Source organism: Triplophysa dalaica, chromosome 14 (genome assembly GCF_015846415.1).
Source record: "Triplophysa dalaica isolate WHDGS20190420 chromosome 14, ASM1584641v1, whole genome shotgun sequence".
Lineage (NCBI taxonomy): Eukaryota > Metazoa > Chordata > Actinopteri > Cypriniformes > Nemacheilidae > Triplophysa > Triplophysa dalaica.
In genome coordinates, this window is record NC_079555.1 from 11,731,182 (window position 1) to 11,758,408 (window position 27,227).

General features: G+C 37.6%; 1 protein-coding gene across 4 annotated transcripts in view; it reads right to left on the reverse strand.

Moving 5' to 3' along the window:
- Window positions 1–635: 635 nt before the first annotated feature.
- The window catches only part of lekr1 (leucine, glutamate and lysine rich 1), a 63,623-nt gene continuing 37,031 nt past the window's right edge, over window positions 636–27,227 (reverse strand). Inside the window, exons 7-12 of one of the 4 annotated variants that reach the window (XM_056766322.1) lie at window positions 23,180–23,257; window positions 19,648–19,839; window positions 9,119–9,215; window positions 7,268–7,432; window positions 5,741–5,968; window positions 636–1,385 (exon numbers count right to left, since the gene is read on the reverse strand). In XM_056766322.1, the coding sequence (XP_056622300.1) occupies window positions 963–1,385; window positions 5,741–5,968; window positions 7,268–7,432; window positions 9,119–9,215; window positions 19,648–19,839; window positions 23,180–23,257 (1,183 nt within the window). In that variant the 3' untranslated portion in view covers window positions 636–962. Of the gene's footprint in view, window positions 1,386–4,484; window positions 5,268–5,740; window positions 5,969–7,267; window positions 7,433–9,118; window positions 9,216–19,647; window positions 19,840–23,179; window positions 23,258–27,227 lie in introns of those variants that run through there. The other 3 variants (XM_056766321.1, XM_056766320.1, XM_056766323.1) reach the window with 3 other exon arrangements.

The window sequence follows — 27,227 nt, forward strand, 5'->3', positions numbered from 1 at the left end:
TCAATTGTGTGCAATAAAATATTCTAGGGTTTGGCATAACCAAAAAATAACATAAAAATACTTAAACCGTAAGAAATGGCCTAAGTCCAATCAAGGCCTCATTGTGGCTCACCTTTATGAGAAACACTACAGAGACATCATTGAAAAGTGTCCTGTAAGTCTCTGTTAACCTAAAAGAAACTGCAATAGCTTTCATTCTGTGGACACTATAGGGCAGATCAGGGCCTTTCAACCCCATGCCAGACCCGACTGAACAGATGTTATTTTAGAGATCAAACAAGAAAGAATTTAAACTTGGTTTGTGGTTTCCAAGTCGTTTTGTCTGACAGTTATACTTTACATGTACTTTACAAACACCACAAGAAGTAAAAGGGTTTCGCTGCTTGGCACTACTTTAAAAGACTTTCCAACTTCAAAGCACAGAGAAAGAGAGACGTCAGATTGACAGGAAGTGTGGAGCGAGATCATAGGCCACACACATCTTATTCACAGATAAAAGGCCCTTGGTCAAAAGTGCATTTTAAAAGGTGTGTTTGTGTTAACATGGTGAATATGTCCAATGTAAAACAAGCATACCCAAAAATCTTTTTGTATTTTATTAAATGACACCAGTCCAAACCCAGTTGAACCATCCTGTCAATCAAAGTAATGTAAAACAATACACCGACCTTTATTGGCACATGGTAGTGTGTTTTGATCACAAAAATAATATCTTAAAAATTAACTATAAGAGTTTGGCACCACAACATGCTCCAATTCACAACATGCTCTGTGTCGGCACCCATGAAAGAAACTAATTTATAAACATACTTTTTGATGCTTTTTTGAGAATGTTAGATGCAGAAGGGTTTCTTTGAAGGTTTAATTTTCCATTTAGGGTGGGAGATAGAAAATATGACGAGGTCAGTATAAAAACAATGGAAGGTGAAGAGTCCTTGGGAGGAGAATTTTTGAGAGGGGAATCAGAGTTTGTCCCTTCTGCTAAGTAAGGAAGTGATAGTTTTGCAGTCGTTTACTAAAGGGATTCCATTTTTGTTGATTTTGGGCAGGGTTGATACCGGCCTTGATATCTCATGCGAGGATGCTAGACTTCTGGTCACAATGCCGGAATGCCACTCACCCAAACTCTTACGTCTGGTGCCTTGACTTGGTGGGGTGCTGTTGTTGCGTGGGTGATTATGGAGCAGAATGGGGTTTTGTTGGGAGGTTGGAGGGTCAGGGTGTGCGAGTGTCGATCTAGAGAGTCGGGTGTGTGTCTGTGTGTCACGGGGATTCATTGAGATATGTTTGAGGTCAAGCAGCTGTTCTCTAGCCAAAGTGAGGGCTGAGGTCAGTTCTTCCCGTTCCTCACATTCACGCCTTACTGTCTCCTCCAGAAGATACTTCTGTTAGTCCAAGAGAGAGAAAACAGTGAAGAAAGAAAAGAGAAATCATCAGGGTAGTTATGCAATTAGTTGTGATGAAACAAAATATGTCATATCATTAAAGATGACTATGTTTTCCGTATGTCAGTTTCTGTTTTCATGTGTGGTAAGTTTTGGATCATTGCGTGTACAGTCAGATGATGCTGAGTGTTTGGAAGACATTTTTAGTATTTCCACATGCTTGTGGAAACATATTCCAAATAAAAATAGCCATAATTTCCACACACAAGTGCTGACAGAACACAAACTTTCAATGTGACCTGTGGCACATTTAGGATTTAACTAGACCACGATGCAACCAAGTGTAATCTTATGGTCAAACAGCGTCACCTAATGGTCAAACAGAGATACTGCAACAAGCTGAGCTGTCGCATAGATACTGTAGAAGAGTAACAATATTGTTAAATAAGCAATGCTGTGTCCACCAGCCGATTGTATCACAATATTCGGAATAATTATATAATAAAACTGAAATTTCATAACTGATTTCAAAATATGAACAATTCTCAAAACCATTTTTGTTGTACATACAACACCAGGTTTCACAAATTATTTGTATGTACGTCATTTGCATGTAATTCAATAGGCATGTCACTGAAAAATAAAACCCAATTTTATGGTTCAAATAAGACGACATTTTAAAAGCTTAACTCTAAGAGAGAATTACATCACACATTTAAATGAAACCAATACATTTATCAAATGAAATAGATGACACATTGTAAAAATAAATTAATACACAAATGATGGTACAAACTGTACATTTTTGTATCATTGTAAATTAAAGATAACATCATTTTTGATTCCACATTTGTTTCCAATCCTGCGTCCATGTTTGTGTATTCCAAATAATATCAATCAAACTGCTTTTGGGTTGTTTGATTAAGTAATCATAACTAATACAATAAGACACAATAAAAACATGATAACAATAAAAAACATGATTTTTGAATAGGAAAAAAATGAGTTGTCCGTTTTTGCAAATGAACTCTTCATATCCCAAATAAACTCTTGCCCCATAATGCAAGAGTGGTCTTCAATGAACCGAAGAGAGCACAAGTCACTTCTCTTTTTATTAAGTAACATTTGCTCCCAGTAGTCGCTCGCATCGAATTCAAAGCTCTGCTCTTGGCCTACAAGACCACCACTGGTTCTCCACCCCTATATCTTTACTCGCTTATACAGACCTATATACCCGCCAGATCCCTACACTCTCCAAACGAACAACGTCTTGTAGTGCAATCCCAAAAAGGGAAAAAAATCTCTGAATCTGTTCCACATTTGTGAATGATCTGCCCGCTACTACAAGATCAGCAGATTCTGTACCATCTTTAAGAATCGGATGAAAACATATATTTTCTGTCAGCACATGACCGATTAGTACCGACTTCTATCTCTTTTCTACACTTTCTATCCTTAAGAAAGAAACTTCGCTTTGAATACTGAGACCAGTTTTACTTGGCTTATGCTTTTTGTTGTCCTTATGTCTTCCAATTGCTTCCGTTTTTTATCTCATTTGTTAGTCGCTTTGAATAAAAGCAAGATTCTAAATGTAAAATGATGGCATTTACACCCTTAGTGTAAGGTATCATTTATGTGTTATGTTAATGTAGCCCATATAATCTTATATAAATTTAATATGATTAGGTGCTTAAAAAACACCTGAAGAACTTTTATCGGAATTGGTTATGGTCTCTACTGATAATGTGTGGGTTCTGGTGGGATGTAATTGTGGCCGATGGGAACCAACAGAACATCATTAAATCCTACTGGAATAAGGCCCGAAACACACTTCACAGAAATGTCGTAACGGTTTTATTGGTAAACAGCTAATGGTCCATACTGGTATTTGTAATGGAAACCAGAGTGATTATAGTTTAGATATTTGTGTTAATTTTCGTTAATTTTTTTGTAATTTTGTCATTTCATAATTGGTTTATTTTGAATGTTGCTATATAAGATACATTTATTTTTATTTATTATTTAAATTTTACTGCTTTAAACTTACTTCAGTTTATTTTTGAGGCAACATCTCAATTTTTCACAGATTTAAGTTTTTCCCCAAAATTGTAGGTTAATATTTTATTTGATTTCAATGAACAGGAACGTTTTCATTTTAGTAAACTAAAATAACCTTGATGAAACCATTAGAATTTATTTTAAATCTATTAGAATTTCTGTGATGGCTTCTGTTCCTTTTGTTGTCGAGTATTATAAGGTTATTATAATTATTATAATTTATAATATTATAAGGTTATTATAATACTAGAATGCTATTAATATAGACGTAGTGTATTTATAAGGCTCATGTGATATCAGCACTAATAAAAACCCATTTTTTCCCCCTGCGGCTACATACCCACACACCAACCATGTACGCATCTCATCTACCCACACACAGTCCGCTGCACAGACGTGCTTGCTCAACAAGGCATACACTCTTCAACAGCACCGGAGAGACCAGTGTGTGTGTGTCAGAAAAGGTTAAACACTATACGGGCATCTGTGTAGACAAAGTGACCTTTGCTTCACTCTGCTCCTCACCTGACACACAAAGCCGCAGAGCACCAGAGAGTTTATATCACATGAGCATTCGACCACCCTCAGGCCGAATGAGCAAAGCCCCAATGCAGCTCTGACCCCGTCCCGCTGTGAGGGCATAGGGATCAGAGTGATGAGAGCCGAATGGAGATGAAATGTCACATTCTTATCCATCTGTTGAAAAACTGAATATATATTCTACAAATTGAGGAAGGATCAAAACAGGTGTTTATTTTTTCAACGAAAAGGAGCATGAGGAATATGAAAGAAAAATATAATCACACTTTGTGAAATAAGAAAGAATATGAAAAGTGCTTGGATGCACACATATATTCTCTTTGACTTTAGAAGGATTTAAAAGGATAAATATAAAGTGGATATTATATGTTGAACAGTAATAAAAGACCTCACACCATACCACACATCTAAGATAAACACTATCAAGTGCTATAAATACATAAAAAAGTGCCTCCTTTATACAAATGGCAATATTCTTTGTTCTGCAATGTATATCCAGAAGAGAAAATGTTTTTGGTGAGAATATAAAATACAACTTTGATATCTCACAGCACCATCTTAAGCAGGAGCTGTTATAAAAGTCCATGTTTGCTTTTATTGCAGAGCTTTAATTTATTGTAACTGCAACGGCTCTCTGAAGCAACATCCTAACTGAAAAAAAAATGTCAAGTAGGCTCTCATGAGCAGGTTTTTTCTTTGTCCATTTCCTGTTCTGATTTTGAGGGAAATTATTTCATTCTGTTCTTAAAAGGAAGCATAATGTTGCCGTCAACGTTTTAAAACAGCCTTCATGTTGGGACCTCAGCCTTCGATGATTTAAAAAAGCAGTTTGCATCATTCCGTTTTAAAAAGGAGTTACAGAGTCTTCACCAATTACTCCCCTTTCTCCAACAAATCCTTATAAATATCAAGCTGAAGTTTAAAAATGTCTCGCACGCCTCTGAAGAGTGCAAGCGCAGCTCAAAGAGCAGATGAAAAGCGAGAGAGAGAGGGAGGGAAAAGAACATCAAGAAGGTGCTTTTTATAAAAGGTGAAGCGTTAAATGCCCTCAGGTATTGATTTTATATCAGGGTTAGATCTTAGCCAGCTTTAATGGATTCTTAAAATGCAGCAAAATCTTTCCCACAAAAGAACGCCATTTGCTTTGAAAGTGTGGTGGGTGAGAGAGGTAGAGATGCTGCGCTCAGGGGTCGGCGTAAAAGAATACGTCAGCTGGGAAATTGGATGAACTGGTGAGACACTCGGCAAGGAGGGAAGCGGTTCGGCGGAAGTGAGTGGCAGACCCTGAAGGTTGGAGAAAGGGGGTTTTAGTTGTCTGAGTGGGAGGATGTGAGCAAGCGAACTGACAAAAGGTGTCGTGACTGAAACCACAGACTGCACCCTGGAGACACACGCATGCATGTCAACAGAGTAGCGCTCCAAATACATCACTCGCTTACATTAATGCATAAACGCTTTTATGCAAGTCTCACGTTCGCTGGTTCTTATTTTGCTTCTTGGTAATTCATTTTTGATATATATTTTATTTGTAATTGATTTACTGTTATTCCAGTATTCTGATGTATGTCACTTGTTCGTCACTTCACCACAGTTTCACCACTGTATGTCTATAGCAGTAAACTCTGCCAGTTTACATAATTTCCTCTGTTGTCAGAACAGCCGTGTGAACCATTTTTTAAGCTACAGCATCACCTCTTATCAAATTGACAGGCTGTGACAGTGGTCAGATGGACTGATAATCTCCGTAAGTGTCTCACCTCTTCCTCTAGGGCTGTCTTCTCTTCTTTAAGCTGTTGTAATTGTTTCTGAGCCTGTTGCAGGTCCTGCAGGGCAGACTGTAGCTGAGCATCTCCTTCCCTCTGCAGTGCCTGTTGTTCCCTTTGGGGGGCGCTCTCACAAGCTTCTCCCTGCTGTTTAATGCATTCCTGCAGAACTGCAATCTCCTCATGGAGCTCCTGTGTGGCTAAATGTATCATAGCAGGAACCTTAAAACAGAAGATCAGAAACATACACAGTTTAAACCTAAAAAAATAAACGACTTGAATTTTTTATTGGTTTGACAGAATCACAGTTTTCAGTTTATGAGTAAAAGGTCTCAATAAATAAAGGCAACAATGTTTTCATGATTATGATATTTAACCGGTTTTTGAAAAAATAACTTTTTTATTACTTTTTTGTTTAAACTTGGTTACAATACTAGATTTTACTCTGTGTTCACTGGTCTCTACTGTGTATATAACCAAGGTATTTTTCCATAATGTCAGGTTCCAAATCTCTTCTGTCTTGCACACCCCCCATACCCTCCCCAATTCGACTGTGCATGCCAATCCCTCATCTGTGGCATGCGTGCAGACAACATCTCTCAACATCACTTCTGGACCAGTAGACCTGACTCCACCAATCTTACTCTGACCAAACAAACACACGCTGGATATCAGGCTCCACTGAACAGACAGTAATCAGACATCATTTGTGGCCACGAACAAAGGAGAGGTGTGAGCCAAAAACCAAACAAAGCCACATGGGGGGCTGGGAGAGAGAGAGAGAAAGAGAGAGAAAGAATGAATGAAAAAGAGGAGTGCTGCAGTGGTTCTCTGACAGGTCTGTTCTGATAAAGTCACAGCATGGAGAAATCAATGCTACATGAAAAAAATTGCAATGTCGCGTCTCGGGAGTTCAACGAGAGCTATGATGTTAACTTCTATTGTTGTTTATGAATGCATAAAACTGAACTGTCATTGTCATTCTATTGCACAATAATACATTGGCCATTTGGCGCCCTCTAATGGCCTCGACATGAATAAATCACAAATGTTTTAAAAGCCACCAAATGTAGTTTCCATAGAAATCTAATAAATGAAAAAAGATAACACCTATCGTGAAATTGTCTGTGACTCTTAAAAAACAAATTTTGTATCATACTCCAATTTAGCTCACCCAAAATAAACATGTTAAACTTTACAAAGCTTAGCAGTCATGCGGTGAATTTAAAATTTTCACACAAAAGAGGTTTATTTAACACCTTGAGGCATCTCCTCCATTCAAAATTAACATCTCCTTGTCTTGAACTGCTGCGTTACACATTTGAAAGTTTTTATAACCTTGAAGGGCCCACTGCAGGATGGGCTGTACCACACTGACCTTGATTTGAAGGGCAAACATTTTTCATATACTGTATGACTTATATTGGGAAACAAAACCTCTTCCCTGCTTTGATGAATGGCACGCCACTGACCCATTAAGGTCGAGGTCACATGGGTGTGCCAGAGGTCCATTTATTATACCTTCTTTTGTAGTTGCTGGTTTTCATTCTGGTATTTTTGAAGCAGCTCCTGGTTTTTCTGTCTTTGGATGTCCAATTCTATAACTGCATCTCTTCTTAACTCCATCTCTAACTCCTTCAGCTGTTTCTCCTTTTCAGCTTGTTTCTGCTCAAGACAGGCCTCCATCTGCACACACATACGCATATCCAAACAAATGCTCTTCTTAGATTTCTCAAAAAAGTTTCACATGTGTAGTCATACTGTAGGCAGGTGGAAGGAACAAAACAGAAACAAAAAACTACCTATAAACAAATAAAACTGCACATTAAAAATCCAAATACTGCCAACAACAAAGCAAAAAATGTGACTATTCAAAGCATTCATAACCCTGGGTGAGAATGATTACACGTCATTGAATAATTACACAGCCAAGCAGCTGACAGAGCAAAATGGCAATGAGATATAATTATGCCCTTTTATTATGGTTAATTTAGGTCTCATGCGGTCGGGAAAAAGCAATATAAAGCTGTTTGTGCAGTCATTGTGTAACCAGAGACTGTCATATGAAAGATGGATTTCTCACCACCATTGAAATATCGAACTGTCAGCGGCTGAATAAAACGGTTACCGCAATTATAAACAACAAAGAAGGGGGTGGTGACGTGCCATGTATTTTTAGTTGGGCATGACCAAGGCCACCATATTTTTCATGGAGATAGAGTGCATGTGAGAACACAACAGGGTCTGTGTGAGAGTGTGTGGTGGAGAAAGAGAGAGAGTGTGTGTGTTCGATGAAGAGAGGCTTTATGTCTGCGTGTGTGTGACAGCAAGAGACCGTTTCACCTACTGTAGACTTGCATTAACTGCAGGAAACCAGCGAGTCTTAAATGTAATTTTACCAAATCAAGTTCCTCTTACTACTGTTGTGCTGTGGGTAGACCTCAGGCCACGAAAAATAAACAAATGATATTTATTTTAAAAAAAGAGTTTAAGTGAACTTTAGATAAAAGAGGTGGAAGTGTATTCATAGTAAATGTCTATATAGTTCTCAAAGAGCATACAGAGTATTTATCACAGTGGACTTTTATACATATTTTTTAATATCTATCTATATAATATTTACATATATCCACTGAAAAAATTAAGATACCACATTTTCCAAAAAATCTAGTTTTTATTGTGTTTTATTGTGTTCGTTAGCTATATATATATTTGTTATTATAGCTTAAATCAAAACAAACAAACTGCAGTTTGATTGGAGTTAATTGGAATGCACAGTAAAAAAAGATGATTCGTTTAGGAACCAAACTCTTCATTATGTATTGTGGCCATTCCTGTCCAGTCTCTTTTTCACAAAATCAAACATCAGGATCCAATAGTAATGTGAATGGCATAACAAGACATATAAAAACGGTGATAAAACTTAAGGTTTAGAGCTTTTCCTAAACACATGTAAAAATATTACTGTTGTATTACTTAAAAGTGAGTATGAACTTGTTTTCTTTGTAGTATGTGAGGTCTGAAAAATACCGAGCATCTTTTCTGGTATTTTGACCTGTTTCAGTATTCATTTTCTGCAAATAAATGCAAATCTTTAAAAACAATATTTTTTTTTTACATTTGGGAGAAATATTGTAAGAAGTTCACAAAATGTCACAAAAATAATCGTTTAATCTAAAAACTTCCCTATAAAAAGTGAATTAAGAAAAAATGAATATAACTTTGAAAGGGTATCTTACATTTTTACGAAAAATCTTTGGACTACTAAACTCACTTGGGATCAAGAAATTAGACAAAAAAACTGTTTTGTTCATATTTATAATCTAATTCTTTTTATTATAAATGACCAATTTTTTTATTTGATCACATCACCTTTGAATTGCGTTCTTGTTCAGCAGCTTCCAGTCTCGTTCTGAAGCTCTCCTGCAATCTCTCTAGTTCTCCAGCATGAATCCTCCTCAACTCCTTTCTGAGAAAGAGAGTCTACAATGAATACATCAAAAGAGGTCCATAAAACCTCACAAAGAATGGAACATCATATCATAAAGTTTAGAGCGAAAAAATATGACTAATGCTCACAACAATCCAACATGCAATGACATTATAATTTTAAAAGGGCTGTAAATTTCATCTCGTATGGCATGAATATATTAGGCCCATGTGCTAACTAAGTGTTCATACTTTGGTGGCATAATTCCACACGTGGAGACGTGGGGTATCAGTATGCTGTGAAACTCTCCTCAGTGAGGGTTTGACAACAGTGTGGATTGAGGTCACAGAGCGGCCGCAACCCACCCTTACTAACCCTAAAATGTGACCTTAGTCTTGTGGATTTCAAATAGAACTCATGTGATGGTCATCGCAAGACCATGTGCTAATTCTTTAATCCAAAAACAAGAGCGACTGTGACACATTCAGAAGCAATCCTATATTTGTGTGTTTGACCAAGTTGTTATGGAGACTAATGTTTATAATTTTTGTTAGTTGTCATATGTCATGAAACGTTCTTATATAAAACTATGACTAATATCAGGGATTTTTAGAATCAGCCATGGGTTCAAGATGAAGATAGTTTGTCTTAATAAAACAGGTGAGACTGCTATAGTTGTGTGTCACAAACAGAGACTTGCATCCTATAAAAGAAAAAATATAAAGCTGTTTGTGCAGTCATTGTGTAACCAGAGGCTGACATATCAAAGATGGATGTCTCACCACCATTGAAATATGTTGTTATGGACTGCTATAGGTGTGTGTCATAAACAGAGACTTGCATCCTGATGTTCTAGTTCCTCAACTGACAACAAGTTGTGTGTTTAATTCTCAGGAAATGGGTAACTTGTTAAAAGATGGGGTAACATCCGCAGTTTCTGCAAATCTTATATTAATCTTAAGTACCTATACAGTAGTATTTCATACTTCACATCTTCAAAAAGTATTTAGTTTGATCATATTTATAAAAGAGAGAGACAGCTGTATGATTATTTCCGGAAAAAGACGAGTTGCTGGAGGCTGGCAGTGGGATGTAACTTCAGCACGAGCACACAATACGTAATCGCATTAATCCCTTGGTGTTTTTTACATTATGCACGTACATGACAATTGCCAACAAAACACAGACATATGACTCAGTTTGACTTACCGTGTCCAGTTCAAGTCTTGCATCTTTTAGCACTAGGATGGTGCCATCTATCAATTTTAAACGATGTCCAAATCCAGCGTTAAATACACCGTTTATATAACACCCATCACTGAAATGCCGTGAACAAAGAAACAAACCTCAACTTTTCTCACTATCGCAAGAGTAACAAGCTGCAACTGGGAAAGTGGGGCTGGATGTAATTATTTGTCTTTCCTCTTCGATAACTCGCGCATACTCTATTGTCCTCTGCACTCTGTGCGCACTCTAATCTGTCAGGGTGGAGCACAAACTCTCGCGGTTGGCTTCCGTTTTTTTAGTACGACCACAGCACGTTTTAAAAATAACATTAAAAAGTATTGATTTTTTTTTTGATTCGATTCGAATCGAAAAAAACATTGAATCGCGATTCATACATGCATAGATTTTTCTCCCACCGCTAATAACTATTACAATGTCATTAGAATTACATTTCGTGCAGTGTGAATGTGACGGTGATGATCTGCCAAGTTGTAAAGCCGAAAATAACAAAGTTATTGGCTGGGGAAAAAAGGAGTCGTCCGTCGTTCTAATTTCAGTTCTGGGTCAGATTAGCGTCACTCAGTGTAATGCCGGCCTACGTTCCATTTCCGACACTGCGATGCTGTATGCAGTAGACCAATCACAGCAGACTAGACCATCTGACCAATAATGTCAGAGTAGGATGACAGCAAAAGGGGATTAGACCGATGAATCGATGAATTAATCATCTGAGAGTCAGTCAGGATGTAAACTTGTTGTTTGACAATCCATAAAATAAAGTAGGTACTTAAAAATCACAAAATATTTACTCTTTAAATGAACATCCTGAGTGAACACTAGGTTGCTTTGCAAAAAAGACAATGCATAAACGTTTTAGGAAATGTGTGTCCAGAATACATCTGTTTGAACTGAAATACAATCTGTGTTTAAGTATAAATATAAAAAAATCATCCTACATTTTTCCTTTTTCCTTGTAGTCAATTTTAAACTGTGATCACATTTTGACTCATCTAAACCTATTTATAAACATGAATCAAGAATCCTCTTCTTCTACCGTCGAGAGGATGTGAAGAACCCTGGTGACTAGACAGACAGCTTGGCAGTAATTCCATTTTTACAGCACATTCCTCTGCGGCTCAAACATTCCTCCCATGAGACATAAACTGTGACAGAGACTTTGTAGACAGACTGCTTCCATCCCAGACTGGCGAAGACTGAGACACGCACACAAAAACAAACAAACAGCTCAGGATCAACATCAAAGCGTAAACAGACAGAATCACATCACAAGCGCCGAAATTCCGACGTCCACCTCTCCTGACCTAACCTCTCTTAGTAAAAGCTACATCTGTCTTGAATACACAACATTCTAGATATTTAGACCTTTAAGGATTTGTGCATTAAAAATGACATCATTTACTCACACTAATGCCATTGTTAAAGCCATATGACTTTCTTTATTATGTGGAACATGAGAGGAGACGTCAAAAGATCTCAAGCTTTTCATCGAATGATGCACAAATTTAAGGCCAAAGCTATGATATGACTTCAGAAGACTTGGATGAGTGAACACATGTTGAATAAATTACTTTTTGATGCAATTATGGTTCCAGTACATTGTAATGACACAGAAAAGACTCACAGAGTCTTTTCGTGTTTCACAGAAAAGGAAGTCATACATGTTTGGAACGTCACACAGGTTAGTTATAACATTTATGGTTGAACTGGTCCTTGAAAAATCTCTGACACACTAAAATGTCACCTTAAGTACACAGAAGTATGTGTTAATGGAGGGCGAAGTGATTCCCCAGAGATAACCCATTTACAAGAAGAACAGGAGAGGAAAGATTATTGTGGGAAAGAGAATGTGTTTTTTGCCGGTCTAGAGGTTACCTGTCGTTTATGTTAGACAGGCTGGGGACTGACAGACAAACATCTCTCTGAGAAGAAGAGGATGCCAATAATGGCGACGGCTGGATGAAGTGACTGTTTGAGACACAATTGTTAAAGGGGTGATATGACAAGGCTGAAACTAATAGAGAAGATTTAACCATCATATTTAAACATCAGGTTCCAAAGCAATTGTACTGACAGGTGCGCCCACCTTACTTGCGTTTACATTTGGGCGGTCTTAGTCAACTCATACCACAAACTGACATATTTTTGCGGAGGTGTGGTTACACGAGGTGTTTCATGCAGGTTGGGGAGCTTTTAGATCGAATGCATCTTTTGCAACTTATAACAACAAAGACACATAAAAACACGTGTTAGCGCCATATGACCCCTTTAAATAGACACACACTGGAATGTCCACACTTCACTGCACTTGTGTAATCAAATTAACAGCAACATATTGAAGTGACAGATAGAAACAAAATGCTGCTTAAATGGAAGAAGGTACTGGGGTTGTGAAGAAAAACATTGACTTTGAGAGATAAAGGAAAGCTAGAAATGCTCATAACCATCGGACTGAATAAGGAAAAAATAAAGTTTCAGGATTGAACAAGTGTCAGTGCCTGAGACTTATTATCAAGTTGAGTGATTCATGCGGTTCATGAACGTTCTGCATTCTGACTCAGTCTGCACAAACCTGTTTTTCATCTACAAAAACTGAACACTTCATTGACCAATACAAATTCTGTCATGATTTATTCTGGACTTTGGTTTTAAAGATTATTTCTGAAAGCTAAACAACCGTTAATGAATGAAATTGACATTGTGTCTCCGTTTACTCACTCACAAGTTGTTACAAATCTGTATACATTTCTTGGTTCTGATAAACACAGAGAAAGATATTTGGAAGAATGTTTGCAACCAAACATTTCTTGGCCACCATTGACTACCATAGTAGGAATTTGCTAAGAAATGTCTTTGTTCAATGAACACAAAAGAAGATATTTTGAAGGAATGTAGGAAAGCAAACAGTTCTGTGGCACTTTTTGCTACCATTGTCCTTTTTCCTACTATGGTAGTCAATGGGGGACAAGACCTGTTTGGTTACAGGCATTCCTGCTAATATTTTACACACAAATATCTTAATTATACAGATTTGGAACAACTTAAGGGTAAATGATGACAGAATAATCATTTTTAGGTGAACTTGGTCAAACCTGTAATACCTGTGTTTGTGTCTTTGTATTCTCATTTGTGTTCATTTCACTTTTTTTCTGTTTTTCTGTGTAAATGATTCCACCTTGAGAGATTTCCCACCACATTTCCAAAAGATATTTCTGTTAGTCACTTTTTAATGGCATTAATCACTTTGTTAATTAGTGACAGAAATTCCCTACAGCCAATAAACACGGACTAATGAGGCCTGTCAATCACACAATTAGAAATTGTATGCGTGCACTGATCTGAGAACAGTCAGACATGACTAATCGACCATTTGACTGACGTATGTATATGATTATGTTTTGCATCAGTGTGTCTGGTCTCAGTGCTGTATATTGTTTCACTTTTTCCATGACACATATCAACAGAAACGTATAAACAGTCACTCACAAAGATACGGATGTGCTAATCTTGCTACCTAGCTGGTTAAAGTTGTTTACAAATATGCTTTCAAAGGTCGTCTTAGATCTAATCTCAGGGCTGTATATTATCTCACTGTTTATGGCTGTATATTGTCTTATACAAGAAGTTTACCTGTAGCTCAGTGGTAAGAGCATGGGGCTAGCAACGCCAAGGTCATGGGTTCAACCCCGGGTATTGCACATACTCAGAATCAAATGTATAGTATAATGCAATATAAGTCCTTTTGGATAAAAGCGTCTGCAAAATGTGTTAATGTAATCTTTAGAGTCAATTTGGATGGAAAATGGGAGTTAGATGAAGTCAAGGTGTAGATGTATATGGTCGTATTGTAATTTACAAAGCATCCTGTATAATCCAGAACATGTTCAGCTATATAAAGATATTATCAATATGCTTATATAAATTCTGAAATTATAATTTTCAAATCTTGTGGATGCGCCCTGAATTATGAAAGAATATTTCGGTAAACTATTCCTATATTTGGTATATCCACATCATATGGAACTGTAGTCCTATGTCAATTATAGTCCTAAAAAAATGTTGTTTCTAAAGGAAATATAAAGAAAATCCTAAAACTAGTTTCCACAAATGGCATTTCATTTTGAAAATAAAACACATTTTCCCGTATGGTTTTATTACAAATAAAACAAACAAAAAACAAGCTTAGTGCGGTTAAACCATAATGACCACAAATGAACCACTGTATAGCTACAATAACCATTATTTAACCATGTTTTTGTTAACGATCAGTTCACTTTTTAAGCAAAACCATAGTTCATTTCATTAAGGGTAACACGTAGAAAAATGATTTTAAGGAGGAAAAACATGACTGTGTGTAGAATTCAAAGGACCAGTCAGTAAAATCTATTAACGTTTAGTGCTGAGGTTGCGAATTGCAACCAACGGCTCACTCGACCCCACCCTTCTAAAGCACTACAAAGGCTGACAAAAAATGTCAAAGGGACCAACGGTGTATCTATTACATTTTTATATGGACATCTCATCTGGTTTTCTGTATTTCCGCAGAACAGCACCGAAAGCCTGTCATCATGTCTGAGTAACCGATTCTTCTTTCAAGCACAAATAATGAAAAGGTGTCTTTTGCAAGAGAATACAGTTGATTAGTCAAAAGCTCTTTTTGTGCATTTTCAACTGTCAGAAACATGCTTCTTGCACTGAAAACTGCATTTTGTTACACAAAGCATCTGAGGACCATGAAAAGTAGATACAAATAGCTCATACTTGGGCAATACAAACATAACGCTTCATTATTTTATTATATTATTATATAATGATGTATTTATACTCATCTAAAGACATTGTTAAGTATATGTGACCCTGGATCACAAAACTAGTCTTAACTAGCACAGGGACATTTTAAGTAAAATAGAAAATACATTGTATGGGTCAAAATTATCAATTTTTCTTTTATGCCAAAAATCTTTCTTACCTCAAATATATAAAAACTTTATTTTATGAGTTGATGGCCTGGCACAGTGCCCCTGATTCACAACTTCAAAGGCAATTTTGTCAGTATTTAGTTTTTTCATTCTCAGAATCCAGAGTTTTAAAAGGTTGTATCTCAGCCAGATATTGTCCTATTCTAACAACTCATACATCAATAGAAACCGTATGTATTCAGCTTTCAGATTATTTCAAATAAATTGACCCATAAAACTGGTTTTGTTGTCCAGGGTCACATATTATATTACGCTTCTGTCATTAGATCCTCCAAAAATCACACACTGTTCCTTTAAACCATTTAACATGTTTGTGCTATAGTGTGCCAAGAGCTCATTTTAAGAGGGATCCCTTAAAACTTTCCTAAATGATGGCACACACTCCCTCTCTTTCATTTGAATTGGTCTTTGTTAACTAGTGGGAAGGGGATGGGGGTGATTATATCTGTTTGACCCCAGGCTGTGTGTATGCAGAGAATATCTGAAGCAGCTTCTTCAATAAAGTGTCACACTCTTTCTCTTTTCATCTAAAAAACATCAACCGTATCATTGTGATCCGGCTGGACACATGAAAGAGTGGTTTGACCTTATTATTCAGAGGATACACAAAGACTGAGGCAGCAGTTGGGCAAGAGCATGAGTGAGTTAGGGGACAAACTGTCCTCTGTAGGGTAAAACAGGGGTCAGAATCTATTTTCTTTGGTCTGAGGCACATGAGCACTCACACCAGGACTGTGATAATTGTCAAAGCGTGGTTACCGCACGGTCCCTGCGTGTATGAATGCGCCTGTCCCTCTGAAGTAAAACAGCACACTCAGTTCAACAACACAGCCAGAAAGTTCTGTTAACCTCTTTGTTAAGCTTTTAGTGCCATAATGTCTTAGAAATAATGCCAAGCTGACCTAATAACATAGAAACTCTATGTCAACAGCTTTGAAGAAAAGCTACTAAGTTTGTGTAAAGTTTGCATGTCTTGACGTGCTTTATACAGACAGTATTTGTCTCTGGAAATCCCTTTAAACTGTCAAACATCAGCAATTAATAAATGAAACAATCTTTTACTCACCATCAATGTAAATCTTGACATTAGTCAAGGTTTGTTTATGAAAAAGCAATGTTTGAGTCATAAATGAACAGTTTATTAGAGATAAAACAATTTGAATGATTCATTTACAAATATAGATTTATGCTGTACGATTAAATTCTTGTGTTGTCGAAGTGGTAGGATTTAATTGAACGCACTGATTTTTTATTTTAAGTTTAATAATATTTCATTACTTTCTTTATGTTTTGTCTTATTTTTCAGTATTTTCAGTATCTTAAAACTCTAATCCTGAAAGAATTAATAAAGAAATCGTATATAAAAATTAAGTTCAAATATGTTTAAAACAAGGAAAAAATCTGCTAATGGGGTAGGAAAAATGAACGTACATTTGGTTTACTAATTTGAAACATAAATAAAGTATATTTTTCCTACCCCACTGGCATATTTTTTCTGGAATTAAGCATTAAGTCTTTTTTCATTTTTGTAATGTTTGTAGAGATTCTCAGAACACTCTTTAAAAATGATGTTTTGTTTCACAGAAGAAAGACCTGGAAACATTTCCTCATTGCTTTAAGATTTTTAAGTGAAAATGTAATTAGTTTTTTGCTTCGGGCTTTCCCCTATAAAGACGACAACTTAAACACTCATTTCCATCCTATTAGTCAAGCACTTGTGACCTCTGACTCCACCTTACCCACAGCACAGGTATGAACACGTGTCTAATGAAACCCTCACATCTGACTCATGCTCTGTGACTAACAGTTCACTACATTATCACTACAAAATCAAGACTGAAAGATCTTGATCTAAATAAAATTTCCATTTCATACAACAGGCAGAAGTTAAGAAAGTTGACACTGCGTACTACTGCTATAACATATTTAGACAGGCATCACTATTTTATTACTCATACTTTTAAGGACTTTAAGTGTTTAAACTTTCATCTGGTGAATGATTAATGATTACATTAGGGACCAGAAGGTCTCTGAAACACTGAGGGGTGGGTACCTGGCAACCACCCAGAACACTACATCAACACACAAAAAACACCATGGCAACCACATAGTAGCACCCTGCCGAGTATTACAGCCTCGTGAGGACCACGAGGTGATCACAGATAATCTTGAATTCCAACTGGGAATACACAGGCATGATGGGAGCAATGGGGATGATCAGACAAGCCTGGACATCAACAGGTGAAAAATGAGTGAGACGTGACCGAGCACGGATGGGGGTAATGAGACCAACAGTCGGCACAGCTCTTGAGACACAACAGCTGAGATGTAAAAAAGCAAGGACGGACATCTAGCACACTTGGAAAGAGAAGAAGAGCCCCAGCGCTGCCAGTTGCTAAAAGACAGGTAGACCACAGGGACAGAGACGTGTATACAAACAACATCAGACATCTAAACACGCAACAGCTGGGATGTAACAAAAGGCCACTGACGGAAAGAAAAACACACAAACAGAAACTCAAGACACAGGTGGGGATTGTTACAATTAAGCTCTAATAAAGGAGAGGACAGACGTGAATTGAGTTGCAATTACCCCAATGAACAGGTGGAAAAGAACAATGGAGATCAAATAGAAAACAGGTTTGAGAAGTACAGGCCGGGTGGATGAAAAGACATTTCATGCACGTAATTGGTAAACACAGGTACTCAGACTACTAAGCAGGTCTTGATCTGGACTGAACCAATCAGCTTGGGAACCGGTAGCATAAAGGGACAAGAGAGAGAGACCGAGACAAAGTAAGAGAAAGGCCGCTTTAGGGCAGACAGACTGACGGAGAGCTAGACGGGTGTTACAGTCAAGACAAAATATTGGGCTGGGTTTGAAGAATGACGTTTGTTGCGTGTTTGGTAATGTTTGAAGCTTACAAGATTTTTGAGAAGATTATTACATCTATTTTTTGGATTCTCATTTTGATTTGGAGGATGATTATTAATGATAATCTATCGCTATTGTCCTTCCGAAACCAAGTTCAGGAAATGGAAAAACACGGTACTGCTTAAATGATTCAGTTCTGTGTCGTCAAAATTGACATTTATACTTTTTAAAGGTTCAACATTTGCAAAACTTAGTGACAAACATAAAGATGGAGTAATAATAATGATAAAAATAACAAAATATGAAGATAGGAGATTTTAGAAGGAGAGCAGCGATATTAATCTTTTATTGGTATTTTATTACACTGATGCTAAATGAAGCTTTATGCATTTAAGGTTGTTCAATGCAAAAGAAAGAAAACCTTTTAACCTTTGTATTTTTATATAAATACAGCTATAATATTGCATGTTCAAATATTTTTACTTTATCCCCCGCAATGATTGTCATGTACCCCTGTTAAAGGGATAATCCACCCAAAAATGAAAATTCTGTCATCATTTACTCCCTTTCTAGTTGTTTCAATCCTGTAATATACACATTTTTGTTCGGTTGAAGACAAAGAAAGATATTGGTAGGAACTGACATTTCTGGGGCATCTTTTACTACCATAGTAAACACATTTTAAATGGTCGTCAAAATTGCCCCAGAAATGTGTGCTTTAATAAAAGTAAATGACACAATATTTTTTTCTACTATTGTAGTCAATGGTTCCCCTGAAATGTCAGTTGCGGACAGTTTTCAGTTTAAATCAATATATGAATAAAATATGAAAGTGATTTGAAAAAATAGTTTTGTCTTAAATTAAAGAAAAGATTAAAAAAGTAAACATTGAAAGCAGACCTGAACACCACACAAGGTTTAACCTGGTAAAATCATTTACGTTACAACTATATTCATTCACATGGCAACACTTTTATCCAAAGCGTCTGACAAATGAGAGCGCATTCAAAATCGCTGTCAAGCCGGTCTCCAGTGGCTTATCTCTTCAAATGAAACGCAATCTTTCTTTGCTAGGCCGAACAATGCAGCGCGGCTTCTGTGTAATAGCTTTTGTTGGATCTTTAACCATTGTAAATGAAGACAGATATGGAAGAAATAGGTTCATGAACAATGAGTCACGTCCTACAGGTCCAGACGTGCTGAGTGCTTCTTTAAAGGAGCAGGTGGGACAGAAAGAGAGACAGCCTGACAGCTGTAGTGTGACTGAATACAAATGTATTTGTATGTATTAATGCATGGCAACTGTGTAAGCAAAACTCTGTTTGTTTTCTCCAGCTGTGGAGCGCGACTGGCAAGAGTGTGTTTTGTTTACGTGTCAAACCTCTCCTGCTGTAGATTGGATCGGGCCGCTCTCAGGTCCTTCAGCTCGGCCTCCGCCTGCTCCAGCCTACGGGTCATCTCCTCCTCTTTCTGTTGCCACGCCAACAGCTGCTCCTGCAGGGACTCGCATCGCTGTTGACATGACAACCGGCTCTCCTCTTTTTCCCTCAAGTCTCGGGACAGCCTTTAGGGGAAAAGCGTGAAGACATTAACTCACGACACATGTGACTATTTACGCCCACAGGAAAGCTGCATATCTGCACACACAAACACACACACAATGGCTTTGTTCCTAAGTAGTGAAATGCATCTCTGTGTTGCCTACATAGTCAGCTAACTTCTGAGGCAGAATGTGAAAATCATAGTTGGTCAGCACATGTTTTGATTTGGATGCTGGTCCCCTGCATGGCATGAAGTCATTCTAATGTAAGATGGGAATTTTAGCCGGATAACCGAAATGGAATGTGATAAACAGCTAATTTAAAACACTCTTCTTTAAATGCACGAGAGACTTGATTAACACCTGCTAACACTTACAGTTGATTTCACTAGAGTTGGGCGTAAACATGCTTTGCTAATCTGTGTTATCCTAATAAGCACAAACAACACACAAATATTGGGTGAAGAAGTCGATTTTGATCAAAAGGCACAATTACTTGACAAGGAAAGTGACCTACGATATGTTGTCCTGTTTTATAAAAGAAAATATAAGAATTACGTAAGTTTATGTTTAAAACTAGCAACAAATCAGCCAGTGGGGTAAGTAAAACCTCGCATTGAATACTTAAGAAAAAGGTAAAGCTAAATTCCAGATTATTTCTTAGCCCATTTGAAGACAAATAATCTTGATTTAAGATTTTTTGTAATTTTTACTAGAAAACGCTTCGTTCGAAATTCATATTTTTGCACTGAATTTACTTTATTAAACACCAAGTAGAGCAGAAGCAGGTTGAAATAAGACACACCATGATTTACCAAAAATATAAAAAAATACATGCTGAGTGCTGGATTCTGGATGAATGCTTATACACAAGAACGTAATGCCCTATAAACTCAGCTCTTCAAATGAAGGGGTTAGAAATTTAATGACATGATGCACATGTAATGTATATCACGTCTTCATCTTGCCCTTTTCTCTGCTTCGCACTTATCAGTTACAGCAGGTGTCCAAAAACTTCCTCTACCTCCCCGAAAAAGGACCTTCAAGACACCTTGTCCCTCTCTATCTCTCTCTTTTCCCTCCGGGGAAAAAAGTAGGAAATTCCCAAACACAGCAGATCTGATCTGTTAGCCTCCATCCTCCTTATAGAGGAAGACACTTCAGGATATGGTGTGACAATGGTACACTTCCCATGTGGAACAGTTATCACTTCAAGATCAGACAGTTTCCTCTATAAAGCAGCTGAGCTGAAGATATCTTTAGGCCTCTCTGAGGACCAGTCGGGGAAACACAAAAAAAGGTGTTCTGAAGAGGATTGTACGGTGGTAGTTCTGAGCTAGTCTCTGTGTAAATGAAACAAAGATAAGCGTCATCCCATGGGCCCACTCACATCTGCGTTGTTGTTTTTTTGGATGCTGGATATTGCAGATTAACGTGAATGCACACACAGGCTGCTTCTGGAATGCCTAAACAATAAATGAAACGTTGACGCTAAACATATGTTTGATATAAAGTTGAATACTAAATGAATGCAATGTGGGGAACACATGGGTGTATCTGGGGGTGTTTCAGAGTTTTTTAGAGCGTGAAGCAGTGAGAACTGCAGTAAAGTAGGGTGTGGGATAGATTCAGTCTGATATCTGTCATCAGAAAAATAAATGTTTAGTGCCTGTGACAGATGAGTCTGTTTTGGAGATGTCGTTGCTCCTCTGGGTTAGTGAAAATTAAAGGAGCTTTGAAAACCGAGATGTGAAGTGTGTGTGTGTGCGGGTAAGTCTGAAACCCAAAGCCCAGAATGGGAAGTGCTTCCATCTGCCATCACAAAGCTTCACACGCATCTCAGTCTGCCGACACTTTACTGAACGTAATAACTTGAAAGTATCTCTCTATCTGAAACGCCGCTGTGGTACACGGAGAGGGAGGGTGTGACCTCAAAAAGCAGAGGAACACGTGCACATGTCACTTTCAGAGCTCACACGCACCACATCCCCTTTTTCTCTAATTACGTTCCTGTCGTTACACTTCTAAGGTCTTCAAGACCTCACATCATTGTGGCTGAGGTCTCTTCGCCCTGTTCGAAAAGCTTTTATGCCTTTTCATAAACCCTCTTCTTTATTAGAGTGCCTACCCTGATCTCTCTTCAGGAGAGCAATCGTGACACGCCGCACGTCGCTCGAAACCACATCCAGGAATGCGCATGAATGCACAGAGACGCTTGAACGTACATATGACTGACAGATACTAACAAAATCAGTCTCTGCCATACACAGACACACACAGTTAGACACGCACAAACACATGAGCACACTCTATTCAAACAGGTACACAATAGATCATGGCTGCGCAGTTTACTGGTCCATGACATCAACAAAACAAACAAAACGTGACCACGGAGGGCTGACCTGCTACTATTTATAGTGTCCTGATACACGTGACTGTGTACCTGAGAAAATATCGAAAATACTCTCAGATGTTTCTAAAATTTCTCAGAAACAGACATGTTTGAGATAATTGTTGACATGCAATAAGAGTACGAAGCTTAAAAAGAATGTGAATAAAGTCTTAACCGCTGTGCAAAGAAAACATAATTTCATATATATTTACAGCAAATATATTGAACATTATTATATAGAAAAAAACATTGTTAATATATTTACTATATAATCTATATTATATAGATCTATAGGTTGTGTATTATATCCAACGTACGCACATGGCCCGAATTTAACTTGCGGTCTGTGTTTGGTTGTAATATAATAATTTACTTTATATTTCAATTATATTAATATTCATTTATACGAATAGTTTATTGTATATTAATTGTATTAAATTAAATTAAAATACTCAACAGTTATTGATTCTTTGCGGACGTCTACCGGAGGTTAGGTTTGGGCCACATAGCATTTGTTTATGTTGTTGCCGCTGAAACTGTCTATATGGAAATGCTTTATTTAATATATTGCATGGTTTTTCCAGTATATGCTCATATATTTCTGTTTCATAAGGGATAATCATTCAGAGTTGCATTAGATGTAAAGGTGAAGAATGTCTTTTTTTTGTTAAAATATTCTTGCCTATAAATTCGATGAAGGGCATAAATACATTAAAAAACATTGATTTAAATTTTTTGTTTGTTTTTACATTTTAATTTCTGGCTCTACCAAAGCAATTACCTTAGGGAGGAACGGGGGCGGGGGGTGTAATACATCATCATTTTTGTTGTTCTGTTCGGTGCCACCAGCGGCATTGAAATTACACACTTCACCTTTGAACAACAGTCCCCATTTGATCTCCGTTCAATCTCATTATTGACTTAGAGAAACAGTTAAAACATCAAAGAGATCTCATTTGTGATTTGTTGTACCTCTCCATGCCGGCTTTCTGGTCCCTGGCCTGTTTGCTCCACAGCTCTTGGAGTTCCTCCTTCTCGGCGGACTTTGTCCTGAAAGACAATGGCAATGTGTTTTTATTAAAAGCAGCGGCCGCTAGCATCTGTTCTTTCTTTTCTCTATTGCCTGTGAGCTCAGGAGACACTACAAAAAAATTCCCCCTCCCCGAAAAGTCACCCAAGCATGACCCTCTGGCATCCGCATCTGACACCATAACTCAGTATGTGTGGCCGATATACACAGTGTAAAGCAGTACAGCCCAGGGCACGTCCACGTGTGATCTTGGCAGGTATTGTAGAGAGTCTAACGGGTGTTGAAAACTCTGTGAGTGATAGAGTAAGTGAAAAGCAGGTGTAAAAGGAAAGGAAGAAAACACATTCTGACATACAGCTGTTAATTGTTATGGTTTTACAGCGTTGCCCTGTAGTTTGAGTAACAATGTTATACTCGGCTAGCTAGCACAGAAGTGACAAGAGCGAACAGGGAGTCTAATGAATCACAGAATGAAAGGAACACTGCAGCCAAGTGTGTGTGTGTGTGTGTGTGTGTGTGTGTGTCTGTGTGTTTAAATGACTTACATTTACATCTATCCATTTGGCACACACTTTCATCCAAAGCGAGGTGAGGTGCATTCAAATAAATAAAACAATTCATCAGTATGTCATTTCCCTTGAAATGAAATCCACAAGCTTTGCACTACTAATGCAACTGAAGTACATGAACACAGAAGCAAAATGCAAATTGCAGAAACAAATAAAGCTACAGCAACACATGTGTGCATTTGAATGCTTTGTGTTTAATGACATCTCCACCTCATGTCTCAGAGGCCATCCACACAGAGGCACTAAGCTGTATACATCAAGATTTTGTATCTTATCGCCGTTTCGTCCACACACATCCGGCGTTTCAGGAGCCTGAAAACGCTATTTTTGAAGCAGGGTTCCAAAGTGAGATGGTCCTCACTGCAGAACACAAGATCCAGGGGACGAGGTTGAATTCAGACCAAACTACTCCTAGTTTATATACTTAGCCCCAATCTGGTGAGTAATTTGCCACTTGTGGTCACCAATGTTTGCTCTTATCAATCTCATCATTTAGTATACGCCTGTAAGTAATGATCACATTTAAATATTTGTTAACTTTAATTCAAACCCTTACACTAAACCTAGAAAAATACGTCATTAAAAACACCCTAACTCTTAGACTAAACCTAAGTCTTATCAAATACGTAATTCAAATATGTAAATAAAGATTGTCTTCAGCAAGTTTGTGTGTTGTGGCAAAACTGCTGCAGAAATCTGTCGACCAATCAAAACGCAATGGAAAGAGACTTCATCTCAAATCTGAGCTTCAGTTTAAGACGCATCTAAAGTAATTTTTAGATGATTTACTGTTTTCTACATAAAATCTTCCCGTATAACGTTAAGGAGATTTTGTAAACCTATAACCTTAATATCTTTAATATTAACTGAGTAATGCAATATCAAAGATGAAATCATAGTGAAATTAAAGGGGTCATATGGTCACACGGCTAAAACAAATATTACTTTTTGTTTTGGATGTAATGCAAAGTGTATAAATGATTTAAGGTTAAAAAAACGCTGTATTTTTCCGTCATGTTTGTATCTCCTCTTTGTCCCGCCTCTTTGAATCGAGCAGATTTTTTACAAAGCTCATCGCTCTGAAAAGTGAGGTGTGCTATGATTGGCCAGTTAACCAGTGCGTTGTGATTGGTCGAATACTTTAAACGTGTGATGGAAAAGTAACGCCTCTTACCATATTTGGATCATCAGGTTCCAAAGCAATTGGATTGACAGGTACGCCCACCTTACTTGCATTTACATTTTGTCGGTCTAAGTCTACTCATACCACGAACTGACGTAGATTTGTGTGGGTGTGGATTTGAGGCAGGTCTGGGTGAGCATTCGGTTTTAGATAGAATTAATCTTTTGTTAACTTAAATTTTTGCACTTTTACGTGTCAAATATATGCACGGGCAATTTATAACACCTGCAGAGACTTCAGCCTGGATTGAACAGACTGGGTCACATATTTGAATAAAGTCCATCACTTTTGTCCACCACTGTCCTGTAGGTTACAGTCTATACAAACACAATACAGATAATAATAATTTGTACATGTCTATAGCTACACCCCCCAAACACACACATGCATACCAATCCCAGATATCATTTCACAAGAGTCCTCATACAAATTCTCCCTCTGGCTCACAGACTGTCGGGATACTCTGCATGTCTGATCCGGATTGCTAACGAAGAGGAAATTCTCCTCTTCTCTTTCTTCCTTTCAGGCCCTCCACAAAACATCAATGCCAGCCGGGGCTCCTGGGGTCTGACGTTACTCACAACAAAGAAGAGAGATCTCCGCATTGCTAAGCTGAGAAACAATCAAATTTGCATTCTCTCCTTTTCACCCCCGGCTCTTCAGTAATACTCTGTCAAGGTCAGTGTGGTATAGGTTCCCTCGGGGTGTCATTTGTCAACTGTAAAGCCTTCTACATCCCCCCCATCTGAACCCACGAACACTTTGCACCCTCTCACGCCAACACTCCCTAATCCAGTCCCAACAGCTTCAGTCCCTCCCTGCTGAATCTTGCTGGGGTTGATGAGTCTGATGTAGACCTTTCTCCCTCTGTTTATTATGGTTGCCTGAAGGTTTTGCTGAGCTCTGTGACACCCTGCTATCTGACAGAGGGTTAAGATAACCTTTTATTTCCCCTGGATCTCTGTGACACTAGAGATAAGAACGAGGGGGAGGAAGAGAGACAGAGAGAGAGAGAGGGAGAGAGAGAGGATGAGAGACAGAGTGAGATTGTAGAATTAACATGTTGAAGGTGGTTGTCTCCGTTTGGATGAAAACATGCAGCGCTCTTGATGGCTGTCAGGTCAGACGGACCTGAAAACAAGATCGTGGACTGTAAATCTCACTGAATACTGACTAGACGCCCGAGTTCTGCCAAAAAATGGATTAGATTTGAAAGAAATGAATGATGTGTACTGTTTTGTGGTTTGCTGTGTTTGTTATGGCAAACATTGTGTTTGTTATGGCATACATAAATAACTTATGTTTGATGACACAGACATACAAATATTATGTGATGTGAGATGAACAATACTACATTTCTCCACTGACACAGATTATTCAGAGCGATATCTGTTGATGCCGATGGCATAGTGGCTTATTAACTCGCATTAATTACATTCTGAAGATTAAATTAATATTTCTTAACACACTGAATGTTCATTCATTAATATTGAACATCAAACTGGTAATGTTACTTAAAAAAATGTAGATACAGAACACAAATTTGTTGCATTTTCCTGTCCTCTTTTGAGTGATAGAATAAATCGGCCTGTTTTAAACTATCAACCGATAGCCGATACTGATAATTGGCCAATATATTAGTGATCTCTACATAAGAAGAGGCGTGCAATTACTGTTCCAGTCTCTTTGCACCTTAGCAACACCCTGGCAACAAGCCGCCACACTTTAGCATCCAGATGGCAACTTGCATTTTATCCAGAATAAAATTTAGAATATGAATCTCTCTTATTCTCTTTCTGTTTATAGATCTGTTGTACAATCCTTATAACACAGGAATCATATTTTAAAGATGATATTTTGAGAAAGATACATTTTTAGAAAAACATAGTATGAAAGATATCAGCCGGTGTCCATACAGTGGACGTCAATGGGAGTAGGTGTTGTTCGGTTACCAACATTCTTCAAAATATCTTCTTCATAAATAGCCTACGTCACACAGGGTTTATAGTGTATATAGATGATGTGGGAATTTTTATTTTGGGAAACTATTCCTTTAATAACAAGGACAATACTTTTTGAGGTTGATAAAGCTGAACAAAAGGAGGAAAGATCCATAACATAAGTTTATTTCATAAACTACCTCAAAATCTTTCAAAGGTGCCCTTTAGCCCAGAGGGCACACGCACATACAACTAGATCAGTGTAGGACACGTAAGATCATGTATCTATAAGAGAATA